This window comes from Mustela nigripes, chromosome 10 (genome assembly GCF_022355385.1).
Source record: "Mustela nigripes isolate SB6536 chromosome 10, MUSNIG.SB6536, whole genome shotgun sequence".
Classification (NCBI taxonomy): domain Eukaryota; kingdom Metazoa; phylum Chordata; class Mammalia; order Carnivora; family Mustelidae; genus Mustela; species Mustela nigripes.
This window is the reverse complement of record NC_081566.1, coordinates 64,980,405-65,007,167: the sequence shown is the minus strand read 5'-3', so window position 1 is coordinate 65,007,167 and position 26,763 is coordinate 64,980,405. Positions and strand designations below refer to the sequence as shown.

At 63.5% G+C, this 26,763-nt stretch overlaps 1 protein-coding gene across 9 annotated transcripts in view; it reads right to left on the bottom strand.

Annotated features, from left to right (window-relative positions):
• ARHGEF11 (Rho guanine nucleotide exchange factor 11) overlaps positions 1–26,763 on the bottom strand; it is a 75,545-nt gene that overhangs the window by 9,609 nt on the left and 39,173 nt on the right. For 5 of the 9 annotated variants that reach the window (XM_059413611.1, XM_059413606.1, XM_059413609.1 and 2 more), the window contains 22 exons: positions 23,120–23,169; positions 22,484–22,541; positions 21,578–21,756; positions 20,788–20,859; positions 16,413–16,535; positions 14,887–14,932; positions 14,321–14,397; positions 13,700–13,837; positions 11,620–11,694; positions 11,309–11,410; positions 10,364–10,462; positions 9,347–9,389; positions 8,303–8,399; positions 8,055–8,177; positions 6,561–6,584; positions 6,272–6,416; positions 5,921–6,020; positions 5,214–5,243; positions 2,974–3,100; positions 485–664; positions 343–390; positions 7–194 (listed from right to left, as the gene is read on the bottom strand). In XM_059413611.1, the coding sequence (XP_059269594.1) occupies positions 7–194; positions 343–390; positions 485–664; positions 2,974–3,100; positions 5,214–5,243; positions 5,921–6,020; positions 6,272–6,416; positions 6,561–6,584; positions 8,055–8,177; positions 8,303–8,399; positions 9,347–9,389; positions 10,364–10,462; positions 11,309–11,410; positions 11,620–11,694; positions 13,700–13,837; positions 14,321–14,397; positions 14,887–14,932; positions 16,413–16,535; positions 20,788–20,859; positions 21,578–21,756; positions 22,484–22,541; positions 23,120–23,169 (2,124 nt within the window). The remainder of the gene's footprint in view (positions 1–6; positions 195–342; positions 391–484; positions 665–2,973; positions 3,101–5,213; positions 5,244–5,920; positions 6,021–6,271; positions 6,417–6,560; positions 6,585–8,054; positions 8,178–8,302; positions 8,400–9,346; positions 9,390–10,363; positions 10,463–11,308; positions 11,411–11,619; positions 11,695–13,699; positions 13,838–14,320; positions 14,398–14,886; positions 14,933–16,412; positions 16,536–20,787; positions 20,860–21,577; positions 21,757–22,483; positions 22,542–23,119; positions 23,170–26,763) is intronic. The other 4 variants (XM_059413604.1, XM_059413607.1, XM_059413608.1 and 1 more) reach the window with 4 other exon arrangements.

Genomic DNA, 26,763 nt, shown 5'->3' with positions numbered 1-26,763 from the left:
CCTCACCGTTGATGACCTCCTGACGGTCAATCTCCCTCTGGCTTAGCCCGGCCACCACGTCCTTGCCCACCGTGTGCTGCCAGTTCTGGGCGTCTGGCTCCGGCTCCAGGTCTGACAGCTGGCCCAGATCGTCCTCTAGCAGGTGCGGGAGGAGGGCGTCTGTGCAGAACCCCAGGCTGGGGGACTCAATGCTCCTGAGGGGAGAGGGCCGGCTCCGCGAGGAGGAAGGGCGCCCCCAACAGCCAGTCCGACCCGCTTGCCCCACGCCCGGGGGGAAACCTCCAGCTGTGCAGACGGATGCGTACACCCAACCAGCCGCTCGGGGCCGGGCGCCTCACTCACCTGCGGCCCATTTTGGGGGTGAAGGGAGGGGTCGGGTTCTCCAGAGACCTGTGGAGGAAGTCAGCCCTCAGCACCCGCTGCCCCGAGAGAGCACCCCTGCCCCCCACCACCCCTGCCACCAAGCTGCCCAAACCCTGCTCACCTGGTGGAGAGGCTGGAGGCAGAGGAGGAGGCTGACTGGTGGAGGCGGGCAGCTTCCGCGGCCGCGTCCATGTCCACGTCGCTGCGAGAGCGCGGCACGTTCTCCGCCTTCCGCGACCGCTTCATCTCTTCCCGGCCCTTCAGGCTCTCAGAGCGGCCCAGGCGGATCTCTGAGCGGGAGCTGGGGAGCAGGGCAAGAGACCCAGGGTCTGACAGCCTGGACGGCTTACACCTGTGACCCTGACTCAGGGGCCCTCTACCCCCAACCCACAGGGCCTGAACTTCCCAGTGACAACTGCTGCTGCTCTAAGTCTCCATCCAGAGGACAAGGGACATCCGGGACCAACAGACCAGACTTGTGCTGTGTACAGCTACCGAGACCGGAGCTGCCAAGACAGCTGTGGGCACTGGAGGTCCGGATCCCGGGCCGTGTGGTGGCCAGTGTCCCTTGCCTTTGGCTCTGGAGCAGGTCAGCCCCTACCTCGGACTCTGCGGGAGGCAGAGCTCTCCCTCTCTGGGATTTCCTACCAGGGGGACAGATGCTACCCTTTCACACGCAGGCCAGCCTCCTCACTGGCAGGCCTGGCACAAGGTCTACCCGCTGCTGGCCTCTTGCCCTAGCTGTGGCGCAGGGTTTCCCGTCCCTGTCTTGTGCTCGCTTCCCAGCTTCTGCTTCCCCTCCTGGGGGCGGGCCGGCTCGCGGGGCAGGGGGGGGGGGGGGGCAGGGGGTTGGCTTCTGATGGCAGGAAGCTGTGCCCTGGCAGCCACGTTTGGCCACAGAGTGTCTCTGGGACGTGAGAGGCCGACCGACGGCCGGGACTGCTCTCCTCCGCGTCCTGCACTGCAGGCCCGCAGTGGCAGCCGGCACCGCGGACCCCTGACGGCCCCGGGGTGGGGCCTCCCTGCCCGGCCCTGCTGCTTGTCACTCATCTCCACCCACGTGGGGAGCTCTTGGTCGTACAGCAGGCTGCCGCAGAGAAAAGAACCAAGTAGCTCGGTCCCCGTTTATCACGTCTGTCCGAACCACCAAGGACCCAAACGGAGCTTCCCTGCCCTTGGGGTCCTGAGGGTTAGGAACCACCGCCAGCCCATCCTCTGAACACCCCCCGCCCCCCGGGGTCAGCGAGAGCCTCTGCAACCGAGCCTGCCACCAGCACTCTCGCCAGCGCCCCACAGTGGCCGCCTGAGCCCAGTGAGCGCCGCCCGGCCTCCTCCTGGGCACCGCGGGTGAGTGAACTCCTCCCCAGGAGCAGGGCACAACCACCTCCGGCGCCCCGTCCCTAGAAGGAAGGCTGCCTTCTGGAACTGGGGCTCCTCTCACCTGCGGAGCCCGGCCCCACTGTGCCGCAGAGAGAGCCAGGCCAAGGGCTCCGCCGACCGCGGAGTCAGGAGCCTAGTGAGGGCCTCAGGGCACAGTTCGCTCCCCGGCAGCCTCAAGAACACAGGTTTGCAGAAGGCCTCGCCTTATTCCCCAAACGTGACGTCTACAGAACCACTCATCTGATGCGCTTGCTGATACCAGCACTCAATCCCTCCACCCGGGACAAGCGTGACCTCCCTCTTCCCCGACTCTCCGTTGGCCTCGCTACGGCAGTCGTCCCAGCGCACGAGGCTCACAGACGCGGCCTGCAAACGAGCAGCCTCGGGTGCGAGCGGGAACGGCAGACTCGGTGCGGTTATGGTTTCGGAGGGAAGACGGTCTGGCCCCCCGGGCCGCTCCCTGGGGACTGCGTGCGTGCCCGCTCAGAGGCTCAGGCTCGAGTCACACATGTGTTCTTTCTGCACACGCAGGACCATGGGGACTACAGCTTGAGAGTGACTGAGGGAATGTGAGAGTGACTGTGCTCGGAGCTTTCCGACCAGCGTTTTCACTGAAGTGCTGGCTGGAGAGTCCGAGACAGGACATGGCTGCTATCACACCACAGTCCAGGGCGCGCCCAGGCCGGAGCAGGGCTCTCCTGAGGACCCAGAGACCACGCTGCAGACCCTGCGCGTCTTGAGAGGGAAGAGCGCTGTGCTGGGAGGCGGGGGAGCCCCATCTCCGCACTCTTCCTCACGGGCGCCCACAACCGTCTCCGTGGGACCTCGCTATTTCCCAGGACCGCCTCCCGCCACCCTGCCCCACGGTCTTCTCTCGCCTTGACACCCGTGGCGACCCGATCAGCAGCTCTATTTCAGCCTCTAGCCCATTCCCGGGACAGACGCTGCTCAGCAGCCCCGGATGAACCCAGAGCAGACGCTGAGGGTGAGCAGCCCCAGGCTGGGCAGTCAGGGGCCCGGCTCTGTCCTCCACGGGCCTCACTGCCAGCACAGAGCACATCCTTTCCCAACGGTCCTCAGGCAGGGAGGCAGACGGAGCGCTTGCGAGCCCTGCAGCGGGCGCCTTACAGGCTAAGGGAGTGGGCGAGGCAGGGGGGTCGATGCTGGCTGCAGTCGCTGCCCGGGCTCCCCTCCTTGGGGAGGCGGCCAGCACCATGTGGCCCCCCTCACCTGTCACTCTCCAGCAGGTCCTCGGGGAAGCTGCCGGTGGACAGCCGCTGTGTCCCGGGCTCCGGGGCATCATACGGCTGGTTGTTCTCAAAGTGCTGAATGATGTTCCTCACGTTGCCTGGCTTGACTGGAAGCAGAGACACAAGGGAGCACACTCGGTTTCCTGTCCGGGGACGGCGCCCCAAGACCCTCGCTCCCGCCTGGCCCCAAAGACAGAGCTATGAGCAAGCAGGAGGACAGCAGCACTGGGTTAAGAGCCAGGAGACACGGTGCTCTTCCTCTGGATTCGTCCCTGGGACCAGAGCCCTGGACCAGACCCGTCCCAGGGACCACACCTGTCCCTGGGACCAGACCCGTCCCTGGTCTAGCTCCAGGTCCTCTCCCACTAGTGTGCAGAGCAGCACGGTGGTCTCTCTCTCACGTTTCTTATTCAAAGAAACAGGACAGGTAAGAAACTCAAAAGGCTCGTGTGATGCCCGAGAGGGGCTCTCGTCCTCAAAGACAGTGAGTTCAGCTCCAGGGACCTCAGAACAGGAGCTGGGGAAGCCCTGATCCTACCTACACGACCTGGGTCCCGCCTGTGGAAACGTCCACATCTCCCTAAAGAGCCAATGTTGGGCTCTGCAAGAACGCGCCCGGGCCAGAGGAAGCGGAACTTAGGACCCTCTGGGCAGCAGCTGGGGAAGTTTCCCAGACCCACTGCGAGGGGCTGTGAGGACGTGTTTGGACGAGGGACTGCTATGTCACCCTTACTCTGGGGACCGCGGCCACCTCTACCTGTCCCGGGCTCAGCGATGCAGCTCACACCCTGAGCAGCATCGCTGGGAGATGGCGTGGGGCCTAGGAACACCCTGGGCACGCAGCCACTGGCAGAGTCCCTGCTCCCCTCCTGCGGGCCACGCGTCCTTGGCAAGTAGCCGCATGCCATGACGAGGGACAGTGTGGTCTGGGAGCCGGCATGACCGAGTAAGCCAGGGTAACGGTGAAAAACAGGCAGGAAGGAACACAGTTTGTTAAAACGAGCCCATTTTTCACTGGTGTCCCCCGTTCTCTCTCGTCCATCCTCTGGGTGACAGTGAAACGAGACAGAAGTCGAGTCCACATTACTAACAACCAGACACACTCCCTGCTAGTCAGGGGTGACCCCAAGCGGTCCAAAGCTTGGTGGTGGGGTGTCTGCCGCGGGGAGGGCGGGCCGGTCCTCAGACGTGGATCCAGACTTTCCTGATGTCCCGGGAATTTGAGAACAGCAAACCCAATCGCTAAATCACTGGGACCGCCAGGCCCCTCCCCCTCCCGGGGGCCCCGGGTGGCAGATCGGTGGGGCTGGTCTCTCTCGGACAGGACGGACGGGACCGGGTGTGCGAAGAACAAAGGGCCTGGGACGTAAGGCCGTTCTTTTATTTTTCTACCATTTTTATAGACCTTGTGTCAGAATTTTAAACTTTTTCTTCTTTAAAGTAGCATAAAGGATCTAGGAATTTAAAACCTTGAAATAATATTGAATATCACTATTTTTAACTGTCACTTTACAGAAAATGACTTCTAGTGCCCAGATGTTTCCTGACTGCATCCCACGGCTCTCTCCATAGAGACCCACCGCAGAGCCAGAGGATCCCTGGCATGTGACGGTGCAGCACGGGGGCCGGGGAGGGGGGGCGTAATCCACAGCACCTGGGCTCCCCCCGCCTGGAGGCGCTCAGCCTTTCGGGATTGATGTGAGGATGTGATTTTTCCGTGCGCGGGGGCTTAGCCACGCGAGGCTCCCGCGCAGAGTGGGACGTTCCCTCTAACTGCCGCACTTACACGGCGCCGTCCACCGCATTCAGAGTCAGGGTCAGGGAGGGGCCACGCCGGAGGGTTGAAGCAGAGGCACGGACAGACAGTAAAAGCCCCAGAGAACCGTTGGAGACCTGCTGTCTACTGAAGAAAGCCCGCACAACCCTCCAGAATGAGGAATTTTGTCATTTCAAGGGAAACAAAAATCCGAGGAGACTGCGTGGGATGTGGCCTCCCACGTGCACACAGAGCCCCGGCACTTCTGGAGCCCGATCCCCGAGACGGGAGGGGGCTGGAGAGCAGTGCCCGGAGCGGGCTGCGTCACAGGGATGGACAAACAGAGGAAAGGGACGGACGGACGGACGGAGGAGGGGCCCACAGAGAGAGAAGGAGACACAGACTTGAGAGATGGAAACTCAAAGCTAAAGCAAAGAAAAACCCACAGAAAATGGTCCTTTTACCTTCCACAGGGGACAAGGGAATATGAAATGCTAAAAAAAAAAAAAAAAACAGAAACAAAAGTAAACCATGAAAAGTCAAATCAATGCTTCAAGACTCAAAACAAAACTTACACTGAGCTGGAAAGTGGAAAGGTAGTGGGGCAAACCTCTGGTCTCATCCAGAAGAGACCCCCCCATCCCCAAGAGCCATTTCCGAAAAGGCTGCTGGCCCACCCCAGGGCCCTTCCCAGACTCCTGAGACTACCGGTGGCGGCTGAAGATGCTGCCCGGGGGGCCGGCGGCAAGTTCCGGAGCCATGACAGAGCCGGGAGCCCGCGAATGGCCCACCCGAGTTCCGGGTGCGCAGTGGCATCGGGGGGCCTCTCGGCCCCAAACCTGCCCCATCTGCCTAGCTCTGCTGCATGGTCACTTGGACGTCCCCTCGAGGGCCCCCATGTGCCGCCCGCACGACGCCGGGGCCTGGACAAAGCCGACTGGAGAAGGTGGATGGGGCAGTTACTGCCGCTGGCAGGGGGCGGGGGTGTTCCTCTGCGACCATACGGGCTCTGAGTTTCTAGACTCAGGCCCAGGGACCAACATGGCCTTCTGGTCCCTGTCCCTGGAAAAGCCTGCAGGCACCGGCAAGGGGAGACTGAGCAGCAGGGACAGGAAGTGGCGTGTGGGCCCGTGGCTGCACCCTGCCCAGGCCGCCGACCCCCTAGACTCACTGCTCTGTGACGAGCTTTTAGGCTTCCCGATGTACTTGAGGATAGGGTTTCGCCTCTTGTCCTCCAACGCGTCCTTGTCTTTTTTGGAATTGCTGCTCTGCTGAGACAAGAGACACCTGGTTTGGAGAAGGTCCCAATCCCCAGACATGGCCTTTGGCCCCAAGGTGCGCCCCGAACTGGGAAGCAGACTCCCACAGGTTCCTGAGCTGGCGTGGTACTGAGCTCATCTGTGGGTCCTCACGGACAGTGGGATCAAGGGCAGGGATGCGGTGGGGGGACTTTCCCAGCATGTCCCCTCCCTGCCCCCGCAAAGAACCGCACCAGAAGATACTTTCTAGATAGCTCTGTCACCTTCTTGGTCTTTGGGAAGAAGGGCAGCCACTTGTCCTTGTCGGGAGCTGCCTGGGCCTTTTCAGCTGCACTGGAAGGCCGTGCCTCTCGGAGACGGAGCCCGGCATGGCTCATGTAGGCATTGAGGGCGAAGTCCATGGGGGCGCTGCGACGGTGGGGGGAAGGGGGTGCGGGCAGAGTGCTTGTACTGTCCCTGCCACCCAGGCGGTGGTCCCAGAACAGCAGCGGCCTGGACCCCACGCCCCGCTGTGACCCCCGAGGCCAGGGGCCCCCATAACATCACACTTACCTCCTGTCCTCCTCGTACTTGGACCTGGAATCAAAGAAAGGACAGGTGACTCGCACCACGGGGCACAGCTGTGTCCATCTGCAGCCGTGTCCACCGCGCGGACATGGAAGATGGGGGCCGTGGGGGCCTCGACTCTTGGGCTCTGCTCGGAGCTGGCGTGGGGCCCAGGCAGGGACAGCTCTCCCTCCCCTGGGGGCCTCCGCACAGCCCCAGCAAGTATTCTGGAGAAAGGGGCTCTGCCGCGCCCACTGAGGGAAGACAGAAGGTCGTACCCTGAGACCGGATCTAAGGGAACCCGTTGACCAGGCAAATGGTACCGGCAACAAACACTGGAGGGTCTGCTAGGGGCCAGGTGCTGCCTGACACGTGTGAACTTGACACACGTTAACGCACAGGATTCTCAGAAGGGCACGTGAGCCAGCAGCAGGTCTCTGGGATCAAGACCGAGGCTTCCCTGCTTGGCCTCATCACAAGCAGGGCGCTCACGCGCCGGCGACACTGATTGCGTACAGGCTGGTGCCGCGCTCACCCCTGGGCGGACTCTGGCCGTCAGACCGCTAGGGCAGTGGGCCCGGGAGGTCCGAGGTGTGGCTGAAGGCTCAGCGGCTGCCCCTTCCGGCCCCGGACGTCAGCCTAGACCTTCTCCACGAGCCCCAGCACTGCCGTTCTCCGCAGCCCCCAGACGCCAAGCGCCCCCCCGCCCCGCCTCCCTCTGCCTGGGATGCTCTGCTCCCAGGTGCCGTGAGGAGGAGCGGCCCACGTCCCGCAGGTGCCCCGTGCTGCTCTCCGGGTGTGGCTTGCCCTGACCCTATTTGAAATGGCCTCGCGCTAGTTCCAGACCCCTTCCTCGGAGCTGCTGCCTCCCTCTCCTCGTTCCGAACGCGCTACAGAACGTGCGCGTCAAATGTGGCCTCCTCCTGCTACCACGTCCGCGTCACGGGAACTGCTCTTTTGCCCATGAACACATCCCAGGAGCCCGGAAGAGACCCCATCAATCTCACTGCTCCGAACGGCCTCGGGAACAAACTACGAAGACCTCCTTGTCCCCCTTTTGTCAGTGTGTAGCTGAGACTGAGGTCACGCAGGCCTGAGCCTGACGTGTGCCCACAAAGTCATGCGGGGGACGATGTCAAGATGGGCCGGAGAGGCACGGCCGCTGTGCTGCGAGCTCCTTCCTCGCGCTAGGCCCGTCACCCGTCCTCCAGCTCATCTGCCTCCTGAAGGCAGCCCCCCTGCAGACACGCGGCGTGGGCCTCCCACTGGGGTCCACGGAACGTGCGGGCAGGAGGAGGCTTGCAAGGCAGCAGACGGCTCCCATGGGCAGCCCCAGGCCCCGCACCCGCCGCCGAGTGCCACCACCCTCGCCTGAGAAAGGCAGCGGGAGAGCCAGTGGGGAAGGAGCGTGGCGTAGACGTGCAGGGGAGACGCTGGGGCACAGGACCCACAAATGCTCGCGTGTGTTCGTGCAGGGGTGAGCATGGAGAGCGCACTCACAGAATGTCCGCCAGGGCGGCCAGTTGCTTCTCGGCCACTTGGCGTTCTCGGACAGGGTCCCCGTCCAGGCCCAGCAGGTCGTTCTCCCCGTAGAGACTGCCTAGCCCCAGGGTGCGCTTCGCCCTGAGTCAGAGAGAGACACGGACACAGATGCCGACAGAGACCCAGCAGGGGTGAGCGCGTGCACACGGGACGCACTCGGCACAGGGACAGTGGGTGCTGAGGCGGAGGGAGCGGCGGGCCGGCACCTGTAATCCTGTATCTGCTCCTGGATCTCGGGCATGGCCGCCTCCTGAGCTTCACGGAGCGCGATGCGGGCGTCCTCGCCGGTGCGCAGACGCAAGTCTGGTGGGAACCACGGGGGACAGAGACGGGGCTTCAGAAGGGGCCGCGCCTGGGGAGCCCCCAGTAGCCCAGCTTTCCGCCCTCCTGTGAGCCAAGGGAGGCGGAGGCCTGGATCCAGCCGCTTACTCCTGAATCTAGGACTGGAGCCCTGACGTCCGGGTCCCAAGGTGAGGACACGACCCCTGGGTGCTCCAAACCACAAGACATGGAAGGACCTTAGAGCCCTGCCTGCCGTCAGACGTGCCCCAGGGGCTGCCCGGCCAGTGCACGAGCCTGAGGAGGCAAGGCCCTCGCGGGACCTGGGCTGAGTGTCCTGTCCCTGTGGCAGCATCACAAGGGCAAGGGCCAGTCCCTACCCAGCTCTGTTCACCCTCGACCGTGGGAAACCTATCGTCTAGAAAGCTCCCTGGGACCCCCTCCTTGGGCTGCTGCCCTCTAGGCCACCTTCCCTTAGCTCTTCTACTCACGAGCTGAGTGTGAGAAGGGAGTGGAGCGACCACCTGGCCGGCCAGGTCCTCTCTGGGCCGCTGCTCTCAGCATCAGTGAGGAACTTACAGAACCAGAAATGCCGACCTTGAGGTGGGCTGAAGGAAGCCCCGGTTTCTGGACTTTGTAGAACTCCCCAAGGGATTCTGATGCTCGACCAGGCTTAGGAACCCCTCAAGTCCCACCTCCCCTTGGTACAGATGACCCCGCTGCGTCCAGGCGGATGGAGGGCAGAACTGAGCGCGTGTTTGAGGGGGTCATGTCTTCCCTCCCTGGGACGAGCTCCCCAGGCAGGGCCTGTCCCCTGGTGCTTGTCCTCCAGCTACCGCAAGGTGCTCTGGAGGAACGGCCCCCACCTCCCCTTCCTAGAGGAGGGGTGCCCAAGGATGGGCTCTGCGCCCTCTGTGCTCTGGAGCCCCCAGGACCCAGGACGACACTAAGGGGCCCATGAGCTGACTTACCAATTTCAGCCTGTAACGCCTCTGGGACTTTGACTCTCAGCGGCTGCAAGAGGGGATAGTAGGGGTGAGTGGTGAGACCCCCGGCCCAGGGCACACGGGAGACGTCACCCTGAGGCAAGGAGAGCCTCCCACCCTCCCCGTCTGCTTCCCTGACACCCGCCGCGCGCCCCCTTACTCCCCTGGGAGCCTGCACATGAGGCTAGGGCGTTTGAGAAATGGAACCTGAAGCCACAGGGCCAGCTGGCCACCTTCGGGGCCGGCCCCGTGGGTCTGCCAGTTCCCTCCTGTTGCTGACTGAGCAGCAACAGGGAAACCTCGCTGGGCCCTCTCGTCTGCTCCTCCCATGGCCGAGCGCCCAGCGGAGCATGGAGCACGGGGACCTGGCCGCGGGGACCTGGCCGCGGGGACAGGCTGGCGGCTGCCACCCTCCTCCAGACCCACGCAAGGGGATGGGCCCGCGAGTCCTGAACACAGCTCCCTCCCCAATCTCATTAATCCCGCAAGCTCACACTGGAACTGGAAGACTAAAGTCACTGGTCAGACTAGGCCCACGGTGCCGTGTGGGGCACCATCGTGGTCCTGTCCGCTTACATGGCGCTCCTGTGCCCGTACCCTGGGCTTCTTCCTCGCAAACCGTGCTGTGGGCGGTATCCCCAAGGGCTCCGTCAGAACCCCTGTCATGGCTCACTGATCTCGACTGCCATTGCAGGGGTGGGTTGGGGGGTGTCTCTGTGTCTTTGCTGCTCTGTCCACTGATGGGCAGGCGAGGAGGGTTGGGGGGAAGCAGCTGTGGCCCAGGGGACAGGCGATGTGGCTCGACTGTGCACACAGGAATGAAGGGGCCAGGAAGGAGCTCGGGGTTGAGAGCAGGGCGTGAACACAACCCAGGAACCCCCAGACCCGACTTCTCTTCAAGAACCTGTCTCCACCCAGCCTGAAAATGTGGCTTCATTTTCCCTCTGCTCCTGAGTGGCCCCAAGAGTCCAGTAAAATTAACTCAATCCGTGACTACCTTACCGCATTTTTCTCTAGAAAAATGTTCCAGATGTCTTTTCCTAAGGTTCGAGAATCCTTGGGGTGTGTCTGCTGATAAACTTCTGTGCACAGGTAAAAAAGCTAGGAGGGGCGAGAAAACGGGTTGGAGCAGCGGTTCTGGAGTGGGATTCCAGCCCCAGGGGAGGGCGGGCAGGGCCTGGAGACCTCTGTGGCCCTTCCCGGGAGAGGTGCTGGGACGCCGGGCGGGCGCAGGCTCGTGACGCGGCTGAGAAGGGAAGATGCGTCAGACAGGCCCAGCGAGCGAGCAACCTACAGCTCAACGTGGCCACATGGAGGCTGAGAAGTCCTGGCTTCCTGTTCAAACCTTCTGGCAAGTCCACGCCAGCCCCGGCCCACAGCCTCCAGCAGGGGACTCTGCGCCCCGCCCCCCTCCTGAGGGTCCGTGGTTTGCTTCTGTCATGCGGCCGGTGTCCGGTGCTCAGGGCACACCTGCGGGGCCCGTCACGTTGACCCAGGCTCCCGCGGCTGTCAGCCCCGCAGGAAGTCAGCGGTCCGGGGCTTGCGAGGGACACAGGTCCTCCTCTCTCTTCCGTCCTTCTCCGAGCACGGAGCAGCATGAGAAAAGCTGCTGAGGCTGCTGGCCCTGAGCCCTGGTCCCAGGCACCCTGTCCCGTGTGCCGTCGTCACCTGTGTCCCCTCGCCCACGTGAGCGCTGCGGATCTGCCGTCCCCGGTGTTGCCCGGGAGGGACCGTGTCCTCCGACCAGACTGAGAACGGGGGCGGGGGTCCCGCCTCGCTCCCCCCGCACCGCCCCAGGCTACAGGAAGCCCTCCGGACTTGCACCTTCTGGGCCCAGAGACTGGCCCTGAGCAACCTGCCGCAGCCCGCGGATCCGACCCCTCTCGAGGGCGGAGGCGGGAGGGAGGGCGCCCACAGGCCCCGGTCCGGAGGCTGCTCCCGACTCACCAGCGGACTGGGGTCAGCCTGAGAGAAGATGTAGCGCAGGAAAACGGCCAGGTGAGCGGGCCGAGCCTTCAGCTTCTCCAGGTCCTGGAAGACGCTGTCGCTCTGCAACGCAGGAGCACGGGGGCGGCTGGACGCGGGGCACAGCAGCTGGGCCTCCCGCAGCTGGGCCCCCATGGCCCCTGCCGCCCCCAGCCGACACGCGGCGGGGCCCGCCCTGCCCCCCCCCCTCCCCCACGGCCGTGGCGGCTCTCTGTGCCTCCAGCAACGGCAGCTGGCGGGACCATGACGAAAGGAGACCAGGAAACCGTTACCTCGTTGTTGAAATAACCCGGGTCATAATCTTCCTCTGGGCCAATAATTAAAGGCTTCGGGCTCTGGTCTGTGCCCTGGGGAGAGAAGCCAGTGGCAGGGAGCAGAGGTTAGAGGACGGGAGTCAACAGTGCGGCACTGGCAAGGAACGCGGCACGGTCTGGCGAACGTGGCATCTCCCCACCTCCCCAAAATCTCAGAGGACAGGACGACAATTTCCACTTGCAGAAGTCAAGAGCTTCTGGGCAGGGCTGCCAGGGCACGTGTGCGTGGGCACGGGAAGCGAGAGCGGGGGTGCTCTTCCTGTTTGCGAAAGCCCCGGGGGGCAGTGCCAGCTCTGGCGGTGGTAGGCTAAGGCTCCGCTGTCCCCTCGGCAGCCACACCTGCGCCCATCACAGCCCACACCCGTGCCTGCAGCCACCGGCCGCTCTGTCACACGACAGCTCCCCACCCCTACCTCCTGGAGCAGAAGGGCGCAGAGCTGACCTCTGCCCCCTGCGGCCTGCCCGAGGCCTGCCCGAGGCGATGACGGGTCTCAAATCCAGGTTTCTCAGTGTGACTTGCTTCTCTGCACCAATTTTACTAAAACTGAGCCCTAACTGGTGAGCCGATGTTAGGAACGAGGAGAGAGTTCATCCAGCGCAGGCTTTCGGATGGTTCCTTGGCCTCGCAGAGGCCCCTCCCAGCCGTGCTCTCCACTCAACGCAACCTTCCTCATTTCCACGGGCTCCCCAGGTCACTCAAATCCACCCTCTCCCTGGCCGCAGACGCCTCCCGCCCCTCCACTCCAGCGGCCTCCCCTGATGGCGCCTCCCGGGTGTCCCTCACTCATCCTGTTCTCCTGGACGTTTGTGGACCTGACGCTCAGCACAGGAGTCAGAGAACCTGAGGCCCAGAAGGTAGGTCAGTGACCAGAGCCTGGCACCCGCGGACACAGGAGGGAGCGAGGCCCAGAGACACCGAATGAGAGGCAGCCTGCGTTCCGGCCTCCTCTCGGCATCTGTGGCACCGTGGGGTCCGGGATCCCCAGGGGACGCTGGATGGCCACCTGTGGCTCTATCTGGCTCTCGGGTGACGCGTGAAAACACCAGGTTTTTGCGTGTTGTGGAGAGAGGGGAGGGTATTTTAAAAGTCTTTACAAATGCGCAGTTTTTCTGATTATGAAGGCAGAAGATGCTCATTATTAAAAAAAAAAAAAAATCAGACATTATCCAGGTACACGAGCGAACACAGGAGTTCCCGATGGTTCCATGTGCTGCTGCCGCGCGCGATGGTCCCCCCAGCCCGCCCTCACCCGCACAGAGTACGATTCGGAGACAGGGGCCGTTCTGTAGCCGCTCCTGTCATTCAAAGAGAACAACTCCCATGGTTTTCCGGGAAAGGGAGAAAGGGCTCCGTGCTAGGGTCTCCACACTGGCTTCTGTCAGCCGCCCGAGGGAGCCCCCACTCCAGAGAAGCACGAGCCCGAGGCATGACCCCACAGTGCCCCTGGGAGGGCAGGGGGTGGGTGGACGCTGGGAAACGCTGTTACACAAAACCAGGAGGTCCTGCCATGCTGCTCCCATGCAGGGACCCAGCTTCTGCCTCCAAAACGTCAGAGAAGCCCCACAACAGCTCGGAGTCCCTGCACTGAGCCCACGACGCTCCTCCTGCTGCCCCCCTGCACCCAGTCTACCCCTGCAGGCAGTAGCGGCCACACCAGGTTTTCAGGGCCATGGGGGCACAGAGAAGTGCCTCCGGAGGGCAGACGTGCCTGGGGCAGGTCCCCAGGTAGCTGACGTCTGTTAGGCTCCTACGTTAGCGTGCTGAACAGTAAGATCTGGTGTAAGACCGAGCATTTTCCTAAAGGACGTGCACGAGAGTATCCCAGAGACACAGAACAAGGCTCTGTGCATTTCATACAGACGCCACCTGCTCTTCCCTGTCCTGCCCTCCCTGCGTCCTCACAAGCAGCGGCTCACTCTCGTTCTCTAGGCAAAGTCTCCCTTCAAGGGGGTTTAGCTGGAGTATTCCTGGCCAGACCCTGGGTAAGCTGGTTCTGGAGGCGGGAGGGAGAACCACAAGGGGCTCTGGACCCCTCACCTGGTCGCTGGCGCCGGGCACTGGCGTGTCCGAGGCCTGCCGCCGGTGGTGCTGGGCCAGCCGGGCCATGACCACAGGGGAGGTGCGGGGACTGTCCAGCCCAGGGTCCGACAGTGCCGAGTTCCGACTCAATAGCGCCTGGAGGAACAGAAAGCCCATCCAGAAGGTCCCCCTTGGCTGGTCTGGAGATGCCCCTGTCCGGGGTGCACACGCCCAGCGGCACACGGAGCCTTCGGTCACAGGGTGCCCGGCTCGGCACCCACGACGGCGCTCTGCGGCAGACCCCGAGGCTCCTCCCACTCGGCTGGCTCCGGGCACGCGTCCAAGATGGCGTGGCCACAGCCGGGAAGGACCCACGCGTGCGGCCCTGGCTGTGGCTGATTCCTCACGCCCAGAGGCTCGCCACTGTACGTGCGCCTCTCCCTGCCCGACTCCTCACAGAACAGACGCCAAGTCTGACGGTCCTGCACGCAGGCGCGTGTGAAACCCCTTCTGCATGCAGAGCAGAGTGGCTAAAAGTCTGGGAGCTGGGAACGTGGCGGAGGCACAGACGTGGTGGGTCGGAGGCCACAGCACAACCTGCCACAGTTTGAGACAGGGCTGGCGCCCGCGGGCACTCACCTCATTGAGGGACGGGAAGCGTTCTGTCCCCGAGTCCAGACCACTGTCCCCCTCCTGGGAATCCAGGGAGAGTTGCCCTGGGGAGGAAAGAGCGTGCATGGGAGGTGGTGCCGTGGCCTGGGGGCCTGCGTGGGCTCAGGCAGGTGAAGCGGACACCTTCCCTCCTTTCCCGGTTTCCCTCAGGTCAGATGCTCCACACCCCACTTCCGGCTCCCTGTGGGCCAGTGCCCGGTCCTATCACCTCCTGGAGCGAGCGTCCACGGCTCTGTCACCGCAAGACTCGCCCTCAACCCACCACATTCCTCTCTGGCTCGACTCGCCTCCTATCACGGGAGCGGCTCCCAGGCTCCCGAGCACCAGGCTCGTGGGCAAGCTGGGGTCTAGACCCCCATCAGCCCAGGAGCACCCTGGCATGCACCCTCAGTGGGAAGCTCCCGCCCCCGCGGCCCCCGTCCCTGTGCACGAACACCGCCTTCTCTCCCTCTCCTCCTGCCCGGAGCGCCGGGCCACAGCCAGTCCTTCTGGGGTCGGCCCGCTGGGGCGGGGAGCAGGGGTGAGGACCTCACCTTCTGATGCTCTCTGGCTGGCGTCACCACATGGGAGGGGCGCGTCCTGCACAAGGAAGGGCAGAGCGTGGGCACGATTCGTGAGCCTCTCCGGGACTCGGGCCTTCCTGTGGGGTGTCCCCCCGCCCCTCGGTCTCAGCACCCGCGGCAAGCAGGGGCCCTTCCTGCTCTGTCGCCGCAGCAACGCCCGGGCCGGGAGCTGCTGCGTCCCTGGCAGAGTGTGAGGAGGGCACGGGCCCTAACGTGCAGACGGGGCTACGCCCTCACCGGAAGCTTTCGGGCTCACGGATGTGCTGCCCCGACCCCTCAGCACCCACTGCCTTGGTCAGCGGGACCCGGGGGAGCATCCCAGCAAGGACCCGAGGAGCTCCAGTGCAGGGCTGCGTAGAGGTGGGCCAGCCCTGAAGGACCGAACCGCGGTGACGGTGCGCCATGCTCACGAAGCATGCTTCTCTGGGCCTCACTTAGGCTGCTGGCAACGCTGCCGCCCGTGTGACCAGGGAGCAAATGGAGCCCAGACTGTGCGTGACTTGCCCACCCAAGGCGCGCAGCAGAAGGACCAACAATGGGGTTGGAGCTCAGCCCTGCAGGCCTCGGCTGGATGTACTGGCCGCTCCAGCCCAGGGAGCCCGCGAGCACAGCTGCAGGGCAGACGCACACGGCCCGTGACGGGGGCTCGCTTCGACTCTGACCATCAGCGCCCCCGCAGGCCCTGCTGGGCTCTCTAGCTCACAGACGAGGACACCGGGGCTCCCGGGGTCAAGCAGCTGGCCCGAGGGGCCGAGAGCTGGTGAGCTCAGAACCCGAGCGCCTATCGGCCACGTGACACGGACGTGCCCTTCAGGAAACAGCAGCTTGAATTTGATCAGCCTGTGGCTCCCAGACAGTCTGATCTGGGTGTTCTTGAAAACAAAGGAGGTGACCCTCAAATCCTTCACTGGCTTTGCAAATACTGCTCTTGGAGACCTTCGTTTCCGGAGAGTTCCTTCTTAATCAGCCCGCAGGACTCAGGCCTGACTGAGACAGTGCAGGAGGAGAGGCATGGATCCCTGATTGGCGCGGGTCATGGCATCTCCTCCCTGGGGCTTCCCTACAGACGTGGCTGCATGGTGGGCTGACATGGGGGGCCCTGCGGTATGGGAAGAGACCCACCGTCTGCGGTGCACGTGGCCCGAGAGGCCGCCATGGGTGCGCTGGGTAAAACCAGTGTGGGAACGGCCACACTCCCGGGAGGGAGTGGACAAGGAGGCTCAAGCCAGTGGTCCGGCCGAGCTCACAGGTACTTCTTTGCACCGCGATGGCAGGCTCCTGGAGGGCGACAAACGGTCCCCCGCCCGCCGGGTCGCTCCCCACCCCATGCCTCCAAAGCAAGAATCGCTGCCCCTTGTCTCTGTGAGGCACTAACTGCCCACTGGTCGGTCCAGGCTCCGGCACGACTCAGGAGGCCTCTGCCCAGGCTGACCTCCCAGTTCTGCCTGCGGCTCCCCGCACGGCGCCCCTCCCTGGGGCCCGGCCGTGGCACTCACCACGCCGCCGCTGCCCATCTCCTGCTGGATCTTCAGCTGCAACTGCGTGACGCGCCTCCGGGCCCCTTCGATCTGCTCTTCCAGTGGGCTGGCGGGGTTCCGGCTGTACACCTCACAGATGCGCTGGGGACGGCGAGGACGACAGGGGAAGGCACGAGGTGGTTAGTGGGGAGCGCGACCCCCCGGTGGGGACAGCGGGCCGTGACCCCCGAACCGAGAGAGGACACGGCATGCTCTGCCTGCAGAGATGCGTGTGAGCTCGTGGTCGCTCGGGAGGAGAGAAAGGAGCAGAGGCGACGGGAAACGCCACAGAGGCCAACCGGAGGCCAACCGGAGCGAGATGACAGCACACAAGGGCCGTCCCCTCTGAACCACCGCTTGAGGCCGGGCGTATGCCTCATGCTAACAAGGTCTGCCTGGGCTCCGGTTCGGGCACCAAATGCTCAGTGTCCGTACGCAACAGTCGGCACGGAGCTCCCGCGCAGCCGAGTCCCAGGCGCCCCGTCTGGCCACAGGTGCAGCCGGGAGCCACTCGGACGCTCTTCTGTGCGTACCTGGTACGCATGGAGAGCACACGGAGCCTCAGCCTTGACGTCGGGGAGGCCTCCCTCTAAACCCTGTCCCCCATGCTCACTAGCTGTGTCAACCTGCGAAGCTTTCCCACATCCTCCTGGGTAACGCGGGGATGATGGTCCTTGCCCACCGGACGGCAGTGAGGCCCGGATGAGCCCTGGCCTGTGACGCCTTCCCCGAGCGCAGGTGCTGTGGCACTGCAGAAGGAAGCGCTCGCAAGGCCGGCCCATCACGCAAGCGCATAAAGCCGTGAGCTCAGCCGGGCCCCCTGCTGCCCCACGGCGCTCCAGGCCCGAGGCCCCCAGCCCCACTAGGCGCCGTCCCCCAGCGGGCCTCCCAGCTGCACTGCCGACATCTGCGACCTCTCCGGCCCCACACAGCAGCTCTGCTCCTGCCGTGGGGGCTCTCCGGGGACCCTGTCTGCACCCTCAGTCCCCCACCCCACGGTTCCTTCCCTCGCTCCGCAGGAACGCTCCTCTCGGTTCTTTTTCTTTCTTTTTTAATTTTTTAAAAAATTTACTTGACAGACAGAGATTACAAGCAGGCAGAGAGGCAGGCAGAGAGAGAGGAGGAAGCAGGCTCCCCGCTGAGCAGAGAGCCCGATGCGGGGCTCGATCCCAGGACCCCGGGATCATGACCTGAGCCGAAGGCAGAGGCTTAACCCACTGAGTCCCCCAGGCGCCCCTCCTTTCTGTTCTTAAAACGAAAACCCGCCACCACCACGAGGCCCTTCCCTTGACTCTGATGATCTTTAAGCCGCTGCCTTGGCCCTTCCTCCCTCCTTCCACAGACACGTCCCCAGACAAGGCTTGACCCTTGGGGCCCAAGGTGTGAAGCCTGCACACGGTCTCCCTCCTCAGAAGCCGTCCCGGTGGCCCCCACCCTCCCTCACAGCCTGTCCGCAGCTCCGGTGGGTCCCTATGCCCCGAAATTCGCGTGGGCCTGTGCTGCTGACAGGAAACACAGGCAGAGACGTGGTCCCGGCCGGGACGCTACTTAGTCCCACAGGCAGAAGGACCAGCAGCGGAACAGCCGACGGAACAGCCGATGGAACAGCCGACGGAACAGGGGGCGACGGTGGGTGCGGTGCCGCAGAGGCCCACTTCCGAGATCCCACGGCACACGCTCTCCTTCGCCCTGCACGGGCCCCCGGGGGACCCCACTCAGTCCCCAGTTCCGACGACCACCTTCACGCTGAGGACCCCTGAACCTGTCTCAACCCTGCCCTTTCCGTCGAGGCTCAGCTCCCTCACCTCCACGTGGCTGTGGATGGTCATTTTCTCAACGTCCCCTGAGCACGCAGAGCTGACCTTCCCGTCTCCCCGCAAACCCTGCTCTGCTGCTCCCTTCACCGCCAGCACTGCTGCCGTCCCGGCGCCCAGACTCGGTTCTCCTGCTCTTTCTGCCCTGCTACCTGCCCCCGCAGGCCGTGTGTTCAGCCACATGACCTCGACGATGTCCCCTGTGGCCCCGCGTCTCCCATGCCGATTCCTACCCCTCCGGCTTGGTCTCCTGTAGCGGCCGCAGGATGTCTCCGGGGAACACTGGTTTGGGGATGGGACCAGTCCCTGCTCAAAGTCCTCCGACCCGTCCCATGGTCTTCAGAATGAACTCCAAGCTCAGGAGGGGTTCAAGGCCCAACACACCTTCCAGAGAGGAACGGGCAGAACCCAAACTCAAGCACCACCTTGGGAAGTCGTCCGCGATGGCCGTGGGTCCATCCTCCTCTGGGGCTTCTGTGCACCAGCACCTCAGAAACGGCTGACGCGGAATTCACTAAGATAAACCTCGGCACGTGTGAGCGTACAGCTGAGGGGCCTGCGCACACCGGCAGGGTTCATGACGACAGCCCCACTACACAGCTCTGGAACACGGCAGGGTAGCGTCCCGGACACCTCCTCCCCCGCCACCCCTGCAACCACTGATCTACTTGGCGTCTTCATGGACGTATGTGTTCTGGACTTCCCCTTAAATGGGCTCACATGACCCATCGTCTTCTGCACCTGGCTCCTCCGAGCCTCATGTGTTCTTGGTACTTCCTGCCCAGGGCGGGGCGGGGGGGGTGAGTCCGTCCCGCAGTCCGGACAGACCACCCTGGGCTGCTGCAGGTCGTGTGGCGTCCTCTCTGGGGCTACGCTGTCATGAACGCTGTCGTGAACGTCCGCGGATAGGTACGCGTCTGGCCGTGTTCCCAGTTCTCCGGGGTCAGACCCGGGAGTGGGGCTAACGGAGTGTCTCTGCGCGTCGCTGCGCTGACTGTTCTCAGGAGCCACTGAACCGTGTCCATGGTGGCCGTGTGACTCCGCGTCCTCCCCGGCAATGGTGGGGATCCATCAGGGTAATGGGCACACGGAGGGTGCGTACACCAGCATTTCCGCAACTTCTCCCCTCCCCCCTCACTGGCGCAGCCTTGGCTCTGGCCATCCGGGCGGGTATGCAGTGCGGTGGTGACCAGCACTGACCTGACGACCAGTCGCGGCGAGCTCACCAGGCATCCGTGCACGTCTCTGCTGTACGGCCCACTGGCTCACGCGTCGTCTTATTACGTTTACGGAGTCCCTAACGTATCTGGCGCCAGACCCCGATCGGACAGATGAGCTGCAAGTATTTCCTCCCATCCGGGGGATGGTCTTTTCACTTTTTTGATTGTGTCCTTTGATGCACAAAGACTTTTAATTTGGACGAAGTACAAATTGTTTACTTTTCGGTTGCGTCTACTTTTGCTGTCACGTGTAGGCAAACGTGGCCTGATCCAAGCTCATGAAGATTTCCACCTGTGTTTTCTTCGGAGCGTTCTGTGGTTTTCGAGAACAGTTTCAGTCCTTACATCTGTCCTTGAGAGATCTGGGATAAGATTCAGCTCACACCGTGAAGTACGGACCACGTTCGTCCTCGGCACGTGGACAGCCGGCTGGTCCGGCACCACTGCTGGAAGACGGTTTTCTCCGCCTTTGTTAAAACCCAACCGACCCTCTACGTGTGCTTTGACTTCTGGACTCTGAGCTGTCCCACGGACCGACAGGCCTGCCCCGATTGTCCACGCTGCTCGCTAAGACACTGCGATGCAGTTTGCCTGCATTTCCATCCAGCCACAGATACCCCACTGGTTCGCACACCCCAGAAGGAAAGCCCCCTCCCCCCCTAGCAGCAGCTCAGTCCTGCCAAGCATGGGAGCATGGTTCCACACGTCCGTGCCCTTGGCCTGTGCTATGCACTCACCAGTGCACCCTCCCCATCTGTCTGCGAAGGCCCACCCAAGGCCCCGCTGAGAGACAGCTCTCCCCTGAAGTCCCCGTGTGCCCCTGTGGTGCAGGGACTGCTGCCTGCTTCGTCCCCTCCCTGACTCTTACTGTGCTGGGAGGTTTCTCTGCCCCCTCAGAGCTGTGCCGAGGGCAGGACTGTGTAATCTCTCCACATCTGTGCACCACCCGACCTAGAACAATGCTTTATAGGCAGCTTCCAAAAAAGGGATGAATGGAAATGAGGGGCCCCTGCACCCCACCCCCAGCAACGGGGTGCCGCTGCCAGCAGCCTGCCCACCCGGCCTGCCCACCCCGCCTCCCGGAGACCTCCCTCGGCCCACTGTCTTCTCCCCACCGTCTCCTGCTGGCACTGGGCTGCGCATCCACGTCGACCCGTGACCCCGGACCTCCGGTCCCTATTTACTGCCTCATCCGAGTTCTGCTGTGATGCGTCCCACGGTCACAGCTGTTAGCGGGCCTCGGGTTTTGGGTGCTGGGGTTTGGCGATGACGGGGCCCCGAGAGCCAGGCCGCGGCCGGCCGCCTTCGGCAGGGCCTCACCTGTAATTCTCTCTCCTCCTGCCTCAGCATACTGCGAAGGATCTGGGCGGCGTGTTTTTGGAATTCGGGATCCTGGAAACAGAAAGGACCGGTGAGCGGTGAGGGAGGGGCACCCGCGCGGCTCTTCTCCCGTCTGCCTGTTCTCAGGCTGAAAAACCCAGAGAGGCTGTTGGGGTCGCCTGCACGTCTGAGTGACCCTCAGCCACTCACCCGACTTCAGGCACCTCCCGAATTCCCAGAGGCCTTGGCGGCAACCACCTTGGTACCGAACCGCTCCAAGGCTGCCTGCCCCTGCTTGCTTGCTCTTCTGTCCGACCACAGACCCCGGCCCTGTTCCTCACTGCACCTCGTCTCTCGGCTGCCCCGGCCCGGGTCTGCCCCTGCTGCTGCCCACGCGTTCCTGATCCCCTCCCCTTCTCTCCCTTTCCTCCCTCAAGCAGCCTTTCCCCTAAGGCTCCGTGTGTCCCATACTCTGTGACAAGGGCTGGTCGTAATCTTTAACAGTCACCTCTGTCCATGCCTGGAGGGGTGCACTCTCCCTGCTGGTGGGCAGCACCCCCAAGGGCCTCCTTAGGGTCCCCTCTGTTTAGGAAGCACAGTGCCCTCCGCTGTCCGGGGAGACAGGACGCATTCACATGGAAGGTGGACACGAAAGGCGGAGTGGCCCCTCCACGCGGCCAGCCCTCCCCCTGTCCTGCCGACGCTCTTCACGCGTCTCCGGCCCACCTCTGCTCACCAGCACACCTCGCTACACCTGCTTCCCCCCTTGGTGACGAGCGGGGACCATCACCTGCAGCGGTCTGGGCCCTGTGATGCGCTGTGGGGGCGGCAGAGGCGGCGGTGGAGGAGGTGGTGGGACCACAGGAGTGGCTCGGGGGGCTCCGGTGGGGGCGGGGTCCTGCTGCAGCCCAGAGACACCGACGGGTGAGGGGGAGGAGCCCAGGAGCGTCAGGGCGACGTAGGCGCCAGCTGGAGGCAGACAGACAAGGACCAGCCAGATCAGGGCGTGTGGTCCCGGAAGGCGGACACTCAGGCTACAAACTGGGTCATGCGAGGGGCGGGTGATGGTGGGGGGACAGAGTCTTCTCCTCCTTCCATGAAACTTAAAATTCTGCGGATAAAACTGCACCGGAGTGCCCGGCTGTCTCCTAGCTCCAGCCACCGGCCCCGCGTCCATGCCGGTGCCCCTTCCTCCCTCTTCTTTACGCAGGATGCTCCAAATCCCACCCACGCGTGCGGCTGCCTGGCCCTCGAGCCCGTCGCCACACTCAAGTCTGTCAAGCCCCCGGCGGACGCAAGGCGCTCAGGCCCTGGCCACCCGTGCTCCTGGGACCATCTGCCGGGAGCGCTTTCCTCAGCGTCTCCTGCTTCCGTTGGGTCACCTGGGCAGCCCCAAGGGCTGGGTCTTCCCGGCTGCGGACAGAATGTTTGTGCTACCCCCGCCCCCCAGATAGGCCACCACCGAGGAAGGCTGTCTGTGGAGGGGACAGAGGAGCGAAAGGCCTGGAGGGAGCTGGGGGCAGCAGGATATGGTCTCCACGGGCCGTAACCGCAGGGGACGGGGCAGGCCCAGTGGACGAAGATGAGACACGCGGCCCTGGCTGCATGTCTCACCACAAAGGAGGCCCCGGGTCAAAGGGCCTGCTGCGCCCAGCCCACCTGCCCCCCACTTTCGTGCACCCAGTTTCCGACTCACATTTGATAAGCTTCACCACCTCCAAGTGTGAGCTGTTGGTCACCATGGTGCCGTTCACCTGTGGCAGGACAAACGCTGGAGTGACCAGGATGGACGTGGGGTCCTTCCGAGGCTCAGATGCCTTCACAAAGCCAGTTTCCGGTGCCCCGAGACCCGCCGGTCGTTGTGAATCTGCTCCCGTTCACATGGCTGTACGTTCTGTCTTCGCGGCTGGCCCGCGCCCCTGCCCAGCGGGCCTCCTCCCCACTGGAGGGCTAAGGCGTTGCCTCGCCTAGGAATCCCTTAGTGCCTCCAGGACTGTGTGGCCCCAGAGGCCGGGCAGGTCCCAGCAGGTGGCAGCTGGCAAGGCCCTCAGGTCGGCCCCGTGTGGCGACAGAGTCTGAAGGCCCTGGACCCCCTGCTGGTCTCAGCACCCCCCCATCTTAGATGTATTTTGATTGTGTGTTAAATGGGAAAATAAAACCCACTGCAGAAGCTTGGTTAGTTAGAGTCCAGAAAGGCCGAGGAGGGGGCTCCTGGGGGCAGGTCTCCACATTCCTGGGGCCCTCTTGTGGCCCTGCCCCCAACCCAGTGGCCAACCCCCTGCGGGCAGGGCAGGGGGACGCAGGGAACCAGCCAGAAAGGGGGGGCACTCACTTTGATGATCCGGTCGCCCTCTTTGACACCAGCTCTCATGGCTGCCCCTCCTGTAGGGAGAAGATTTGGTCAGGAGAGCCCAGCCCCTCGCTCCTGAGGTCAGTGACCCCGCCCTGCAGTCCCTCAGCGCTCTGTGCCAGGACCTCAGAAGCTGGGCATCCTCCCGTCTTGCCCTGGGGATGGAGGCCCGTGTGCTGCAGCGGGCGTTCTCGCTGGGCAGCTCGGAGGCCAGGCTGCTGGGAGCCAGGCCACGGGGCCAGAGGGACAGGCCTGCTCCAGGCCCAGATGTGTGCTTTCTTGGAACATGTCTCTGTGGTTCCCACAATCCAGCTGGACGAGTAAGTTTACTGCACGAAATGTAACCGCTGACCTAACAGTAACTATTAAGAGGAGTAGGGAACAATGGGTGAAAACAAGAGTTTTCAAACTGTACTTCTGGAGCCGGGACAAGCCCCTTCTGGAGTTCACGCTGCCGAAGGCGAGGTCACTGCTTTAGCGTTAAAATCCGCTTTAGAGCCTCTGCGATCTGTCCCTCCACTTACTGAAAGATCTCACCTATTTGGGAGAAAGAGAGGCACAGCACACGCCGGGGGGGGGGGGGGGGGGCAGACTCCCCACTGAGCAGGGAGCCTGACACAGGGCTCGGTCTCAGGACCCTGGGATCATGACCGGAGCTGAAGGCAGACGCATCCCTGAGCCCCCCAGGCAGCCCAGTTTCTCCCTTTAAAAGAGGCAGGACCCAAAACCCCTGCTGTGGCTGGTGGCTGTCCCTCGGATGGAGGCTGCAGCAGCGGCCGCTGCTGTGCGGTTTCTAATGACTCCGTCATCCAGGAAGCAAGAAGCATGGGAGCCGAGGCAGGCTAACGAGCGGCCCACAGACTGTGTTTCTGTGCATCTGCCCCAGATGATCCCTGAATCCGTCAGCTGCCTTCATCGGATCAAAACAGAACTCCCACGAAGCACACGGAGATGCTTCTGGTCTAAAAGGAGCTTCTCTGGCAGAGCTGTGTTCCAAGTCGGGTTTCCGTCGGGACTCGGGATCACACCCTCGTCGGCAGCCCGCTAGTCACAGAGGAGCTTGCAACGCTCCAGGCCGTGTCTGGAAACCAAAGCTGGGAATGAGCTGCCTCGCCTGCAAGTCTGAGACACACGTGGCGAGATCTCAAGAAGAAAGCAAAGTCTCCGCAGGAACAGAACCAGAGAAGTTCCCCAAAGTCAGTGAGCGCGACGATTGCTGGGGGTTTTGTTCAAAGGCTCATCCGCTGGCCCCCTTGCCGGAGGGTGATTCAGCCCTTCCGGGCGTGGGCCTGGGACGAGGACGGCAGCCTCGTCCACCGGGGGTCGTGCAGGCTCTCGAGGCAGCACGGACCACACTCTGAGAAACGGTGAGCTGGAGAAGCCTCATGCCGTGGAAAGACGGTACCAACCGCTACTCCTGCCATGTCCGCGCTGACACAGGTGTCTCCTCCCCCAACACACACACACACACGCATGCATGCATGCGCGTGTGCACGCACGCGCACACACACACCCCTTCCAGAACTCAGGTTCCACCAGCAAGCCACCCGTCTGCCGTTCCGTCTCTGGGTCTGACTGTATCCAGGCCTCTGGGCCACGTGAGCGGCTCCGAGGCGGCCGCAGAGGCGAAGGACGCGTGGCGGTCCTCCCCGCAGCGCTGTCCCCGTCCGACCAGGGAGAACGAGGAAGCGGGGAACAGACGCGCCTCGTCGCAGCTCGCCTCCGGCAGGAAGCCAAGCCAGACGCGCTCCCACGCGAAGAGCAAACAAGCTCGGCCAGTTCCGTCCTGTGCGACCCCCACACCCCGTTCTGGTCCCGAGTTCGAGAGACCCCTTTCACCTGCCCCATAAGCGAGGCCCAGGGATTTCTCCGGGACTACGTAAAGCACTTTTTCCTCCCATTTTGCCACACAGAGTGTGAAACACCAGCCTGCACCCGACCTTCCTCGCGCAGACCTCGCCTCGCGGTGCTGGCCGCGGGGCGCGCGGCCGCTGTTGGGTTTTCACAAATGGAAGGTTCTGGGCCCCCGTGTGTTGGCGCCCGTGTTCCGACAGCAGCTGCTCTTCCTGTCTCTGTCACGCTCCGGTGACTCTCACAGGATCTAAAATCGTTCATTGTCTGATTTTCGTGGGGATCTGTGCCGAGCGGTCGTGGATGGCACCGGCGTCCCTGGGCCCCGCAGGCTGCCCCCACGCGCCGGCAGACCTACAGCCGCGCGTGGGACGGCTCCGCCCACGGCCGTTCCTCCATCTCCCTCCCCGCAGGCCTCCCTCGTCCCAGAGACGCCGCGGTGTGGACACGAGGCCAGTTCATAACCTGACGACGGCCTCGACGTGCTCGGACGAAAGGAAGAGTCGCGCATCCGACGCTGGAAGTCAGAAGCGAGCAGGGGTGAAGCTCGGCGAGGCAGGCGTGTCCGGACCCGACACCCCGAGAGCCTGGGCCTCGGGCGCCAGGGGTCAGCCGAGCTGTGAACGCGAAGGAGAAGCCGTTGGAGGGAACGGCCCGTGCGGTTCCAGTGAGCGCCCGGGGCGAGGAGAAAGCTGGCTGGACGTCGCTGGTGCGGGGAATGTCGGAGCGGTCCGGGCTGAGTGTTCCTGTGGCCACTGCGTCCCCTTCGGCCAAAGTCCAGGTCAGGATCGGAGGGGTCTGGGCCAAGCGTCCCAGCGGCCACCGTGTCCCCTTTAGTTCAAGTGTGGTCTGGGGTCGGAGCCGTCTGAGCCGAGTGTCCTGCCAGTCACTGCGTCCCTTTTAGCTGGAATCCAGCCCAGGGTCAGAGGGGTCTAGGTTGAGTGTCCCAGGAGTCACCACGTCCCCTTTGGACAAAGTCTGGTCTGGAGCAGGCAGGGGTGGGTTCAGCACGGTGTCGGGAAAGAAGCCGTGTCCCTGACCCAGAAGTGGCCGGTGAAGCAGCAGGTGCTCCAGAAGGCGGAGCTCAGAGAGTTCCTGAAGGTGCCACACTGTCCAACAGATTTTCCGTGGGGACGAAGCAGCCTTCCCCGGAAAGGGGGAGCAGCCAGGACTCCCGCAGCTGGAGGAGAGGGCAGGGCCTGGCTGCGGGCTCCAGAGGACAGGGTGCCTGTGTTGCTAGGGGCAGTGAGCGGAAGCCGACGCTTGGGGGCCGCTCCCGGAATCCCAGGGCCCTGCGGGATGACGCGGACTCCACACCGCTGGGGCTTGAGAAATGGCCCCGCAGAGCCCCGAGGGCCACACACCTGTCCCCAGCAGGGTGGACAGAATGTCTGAGCTCCACCGCTGAGACCTGCTCGGAACACAGATCCCTTTCAAAACGCCCCTGACAGGACCCCGGCTGCTCAGTTGGTAGAGCATGCGACTCCTGATCTCCGTGTCGGGAGTTCCAGCCCCACGCTGGGCTTGGGGCCCATTTTACAATAAAATGCACGTGGCCACCCCCAAGCTCTGACGGAGATGGACGAGGGAGGGGTGCGCTGCCTTCGTGCCCACCGAGGACACCTACTCTGCAGCTCATGGGATCAACAAGTTGTTTCGCCTTTCAAGTCTTTTCTTGTTTGTTTTTTTTAAAGACTTTATTTTTTTGTCAGAGAAAGAGCACGAGCAGGGGGACCAGCAGGCAGAGGGACAAACAGACTTGCCACTGAGCAGGG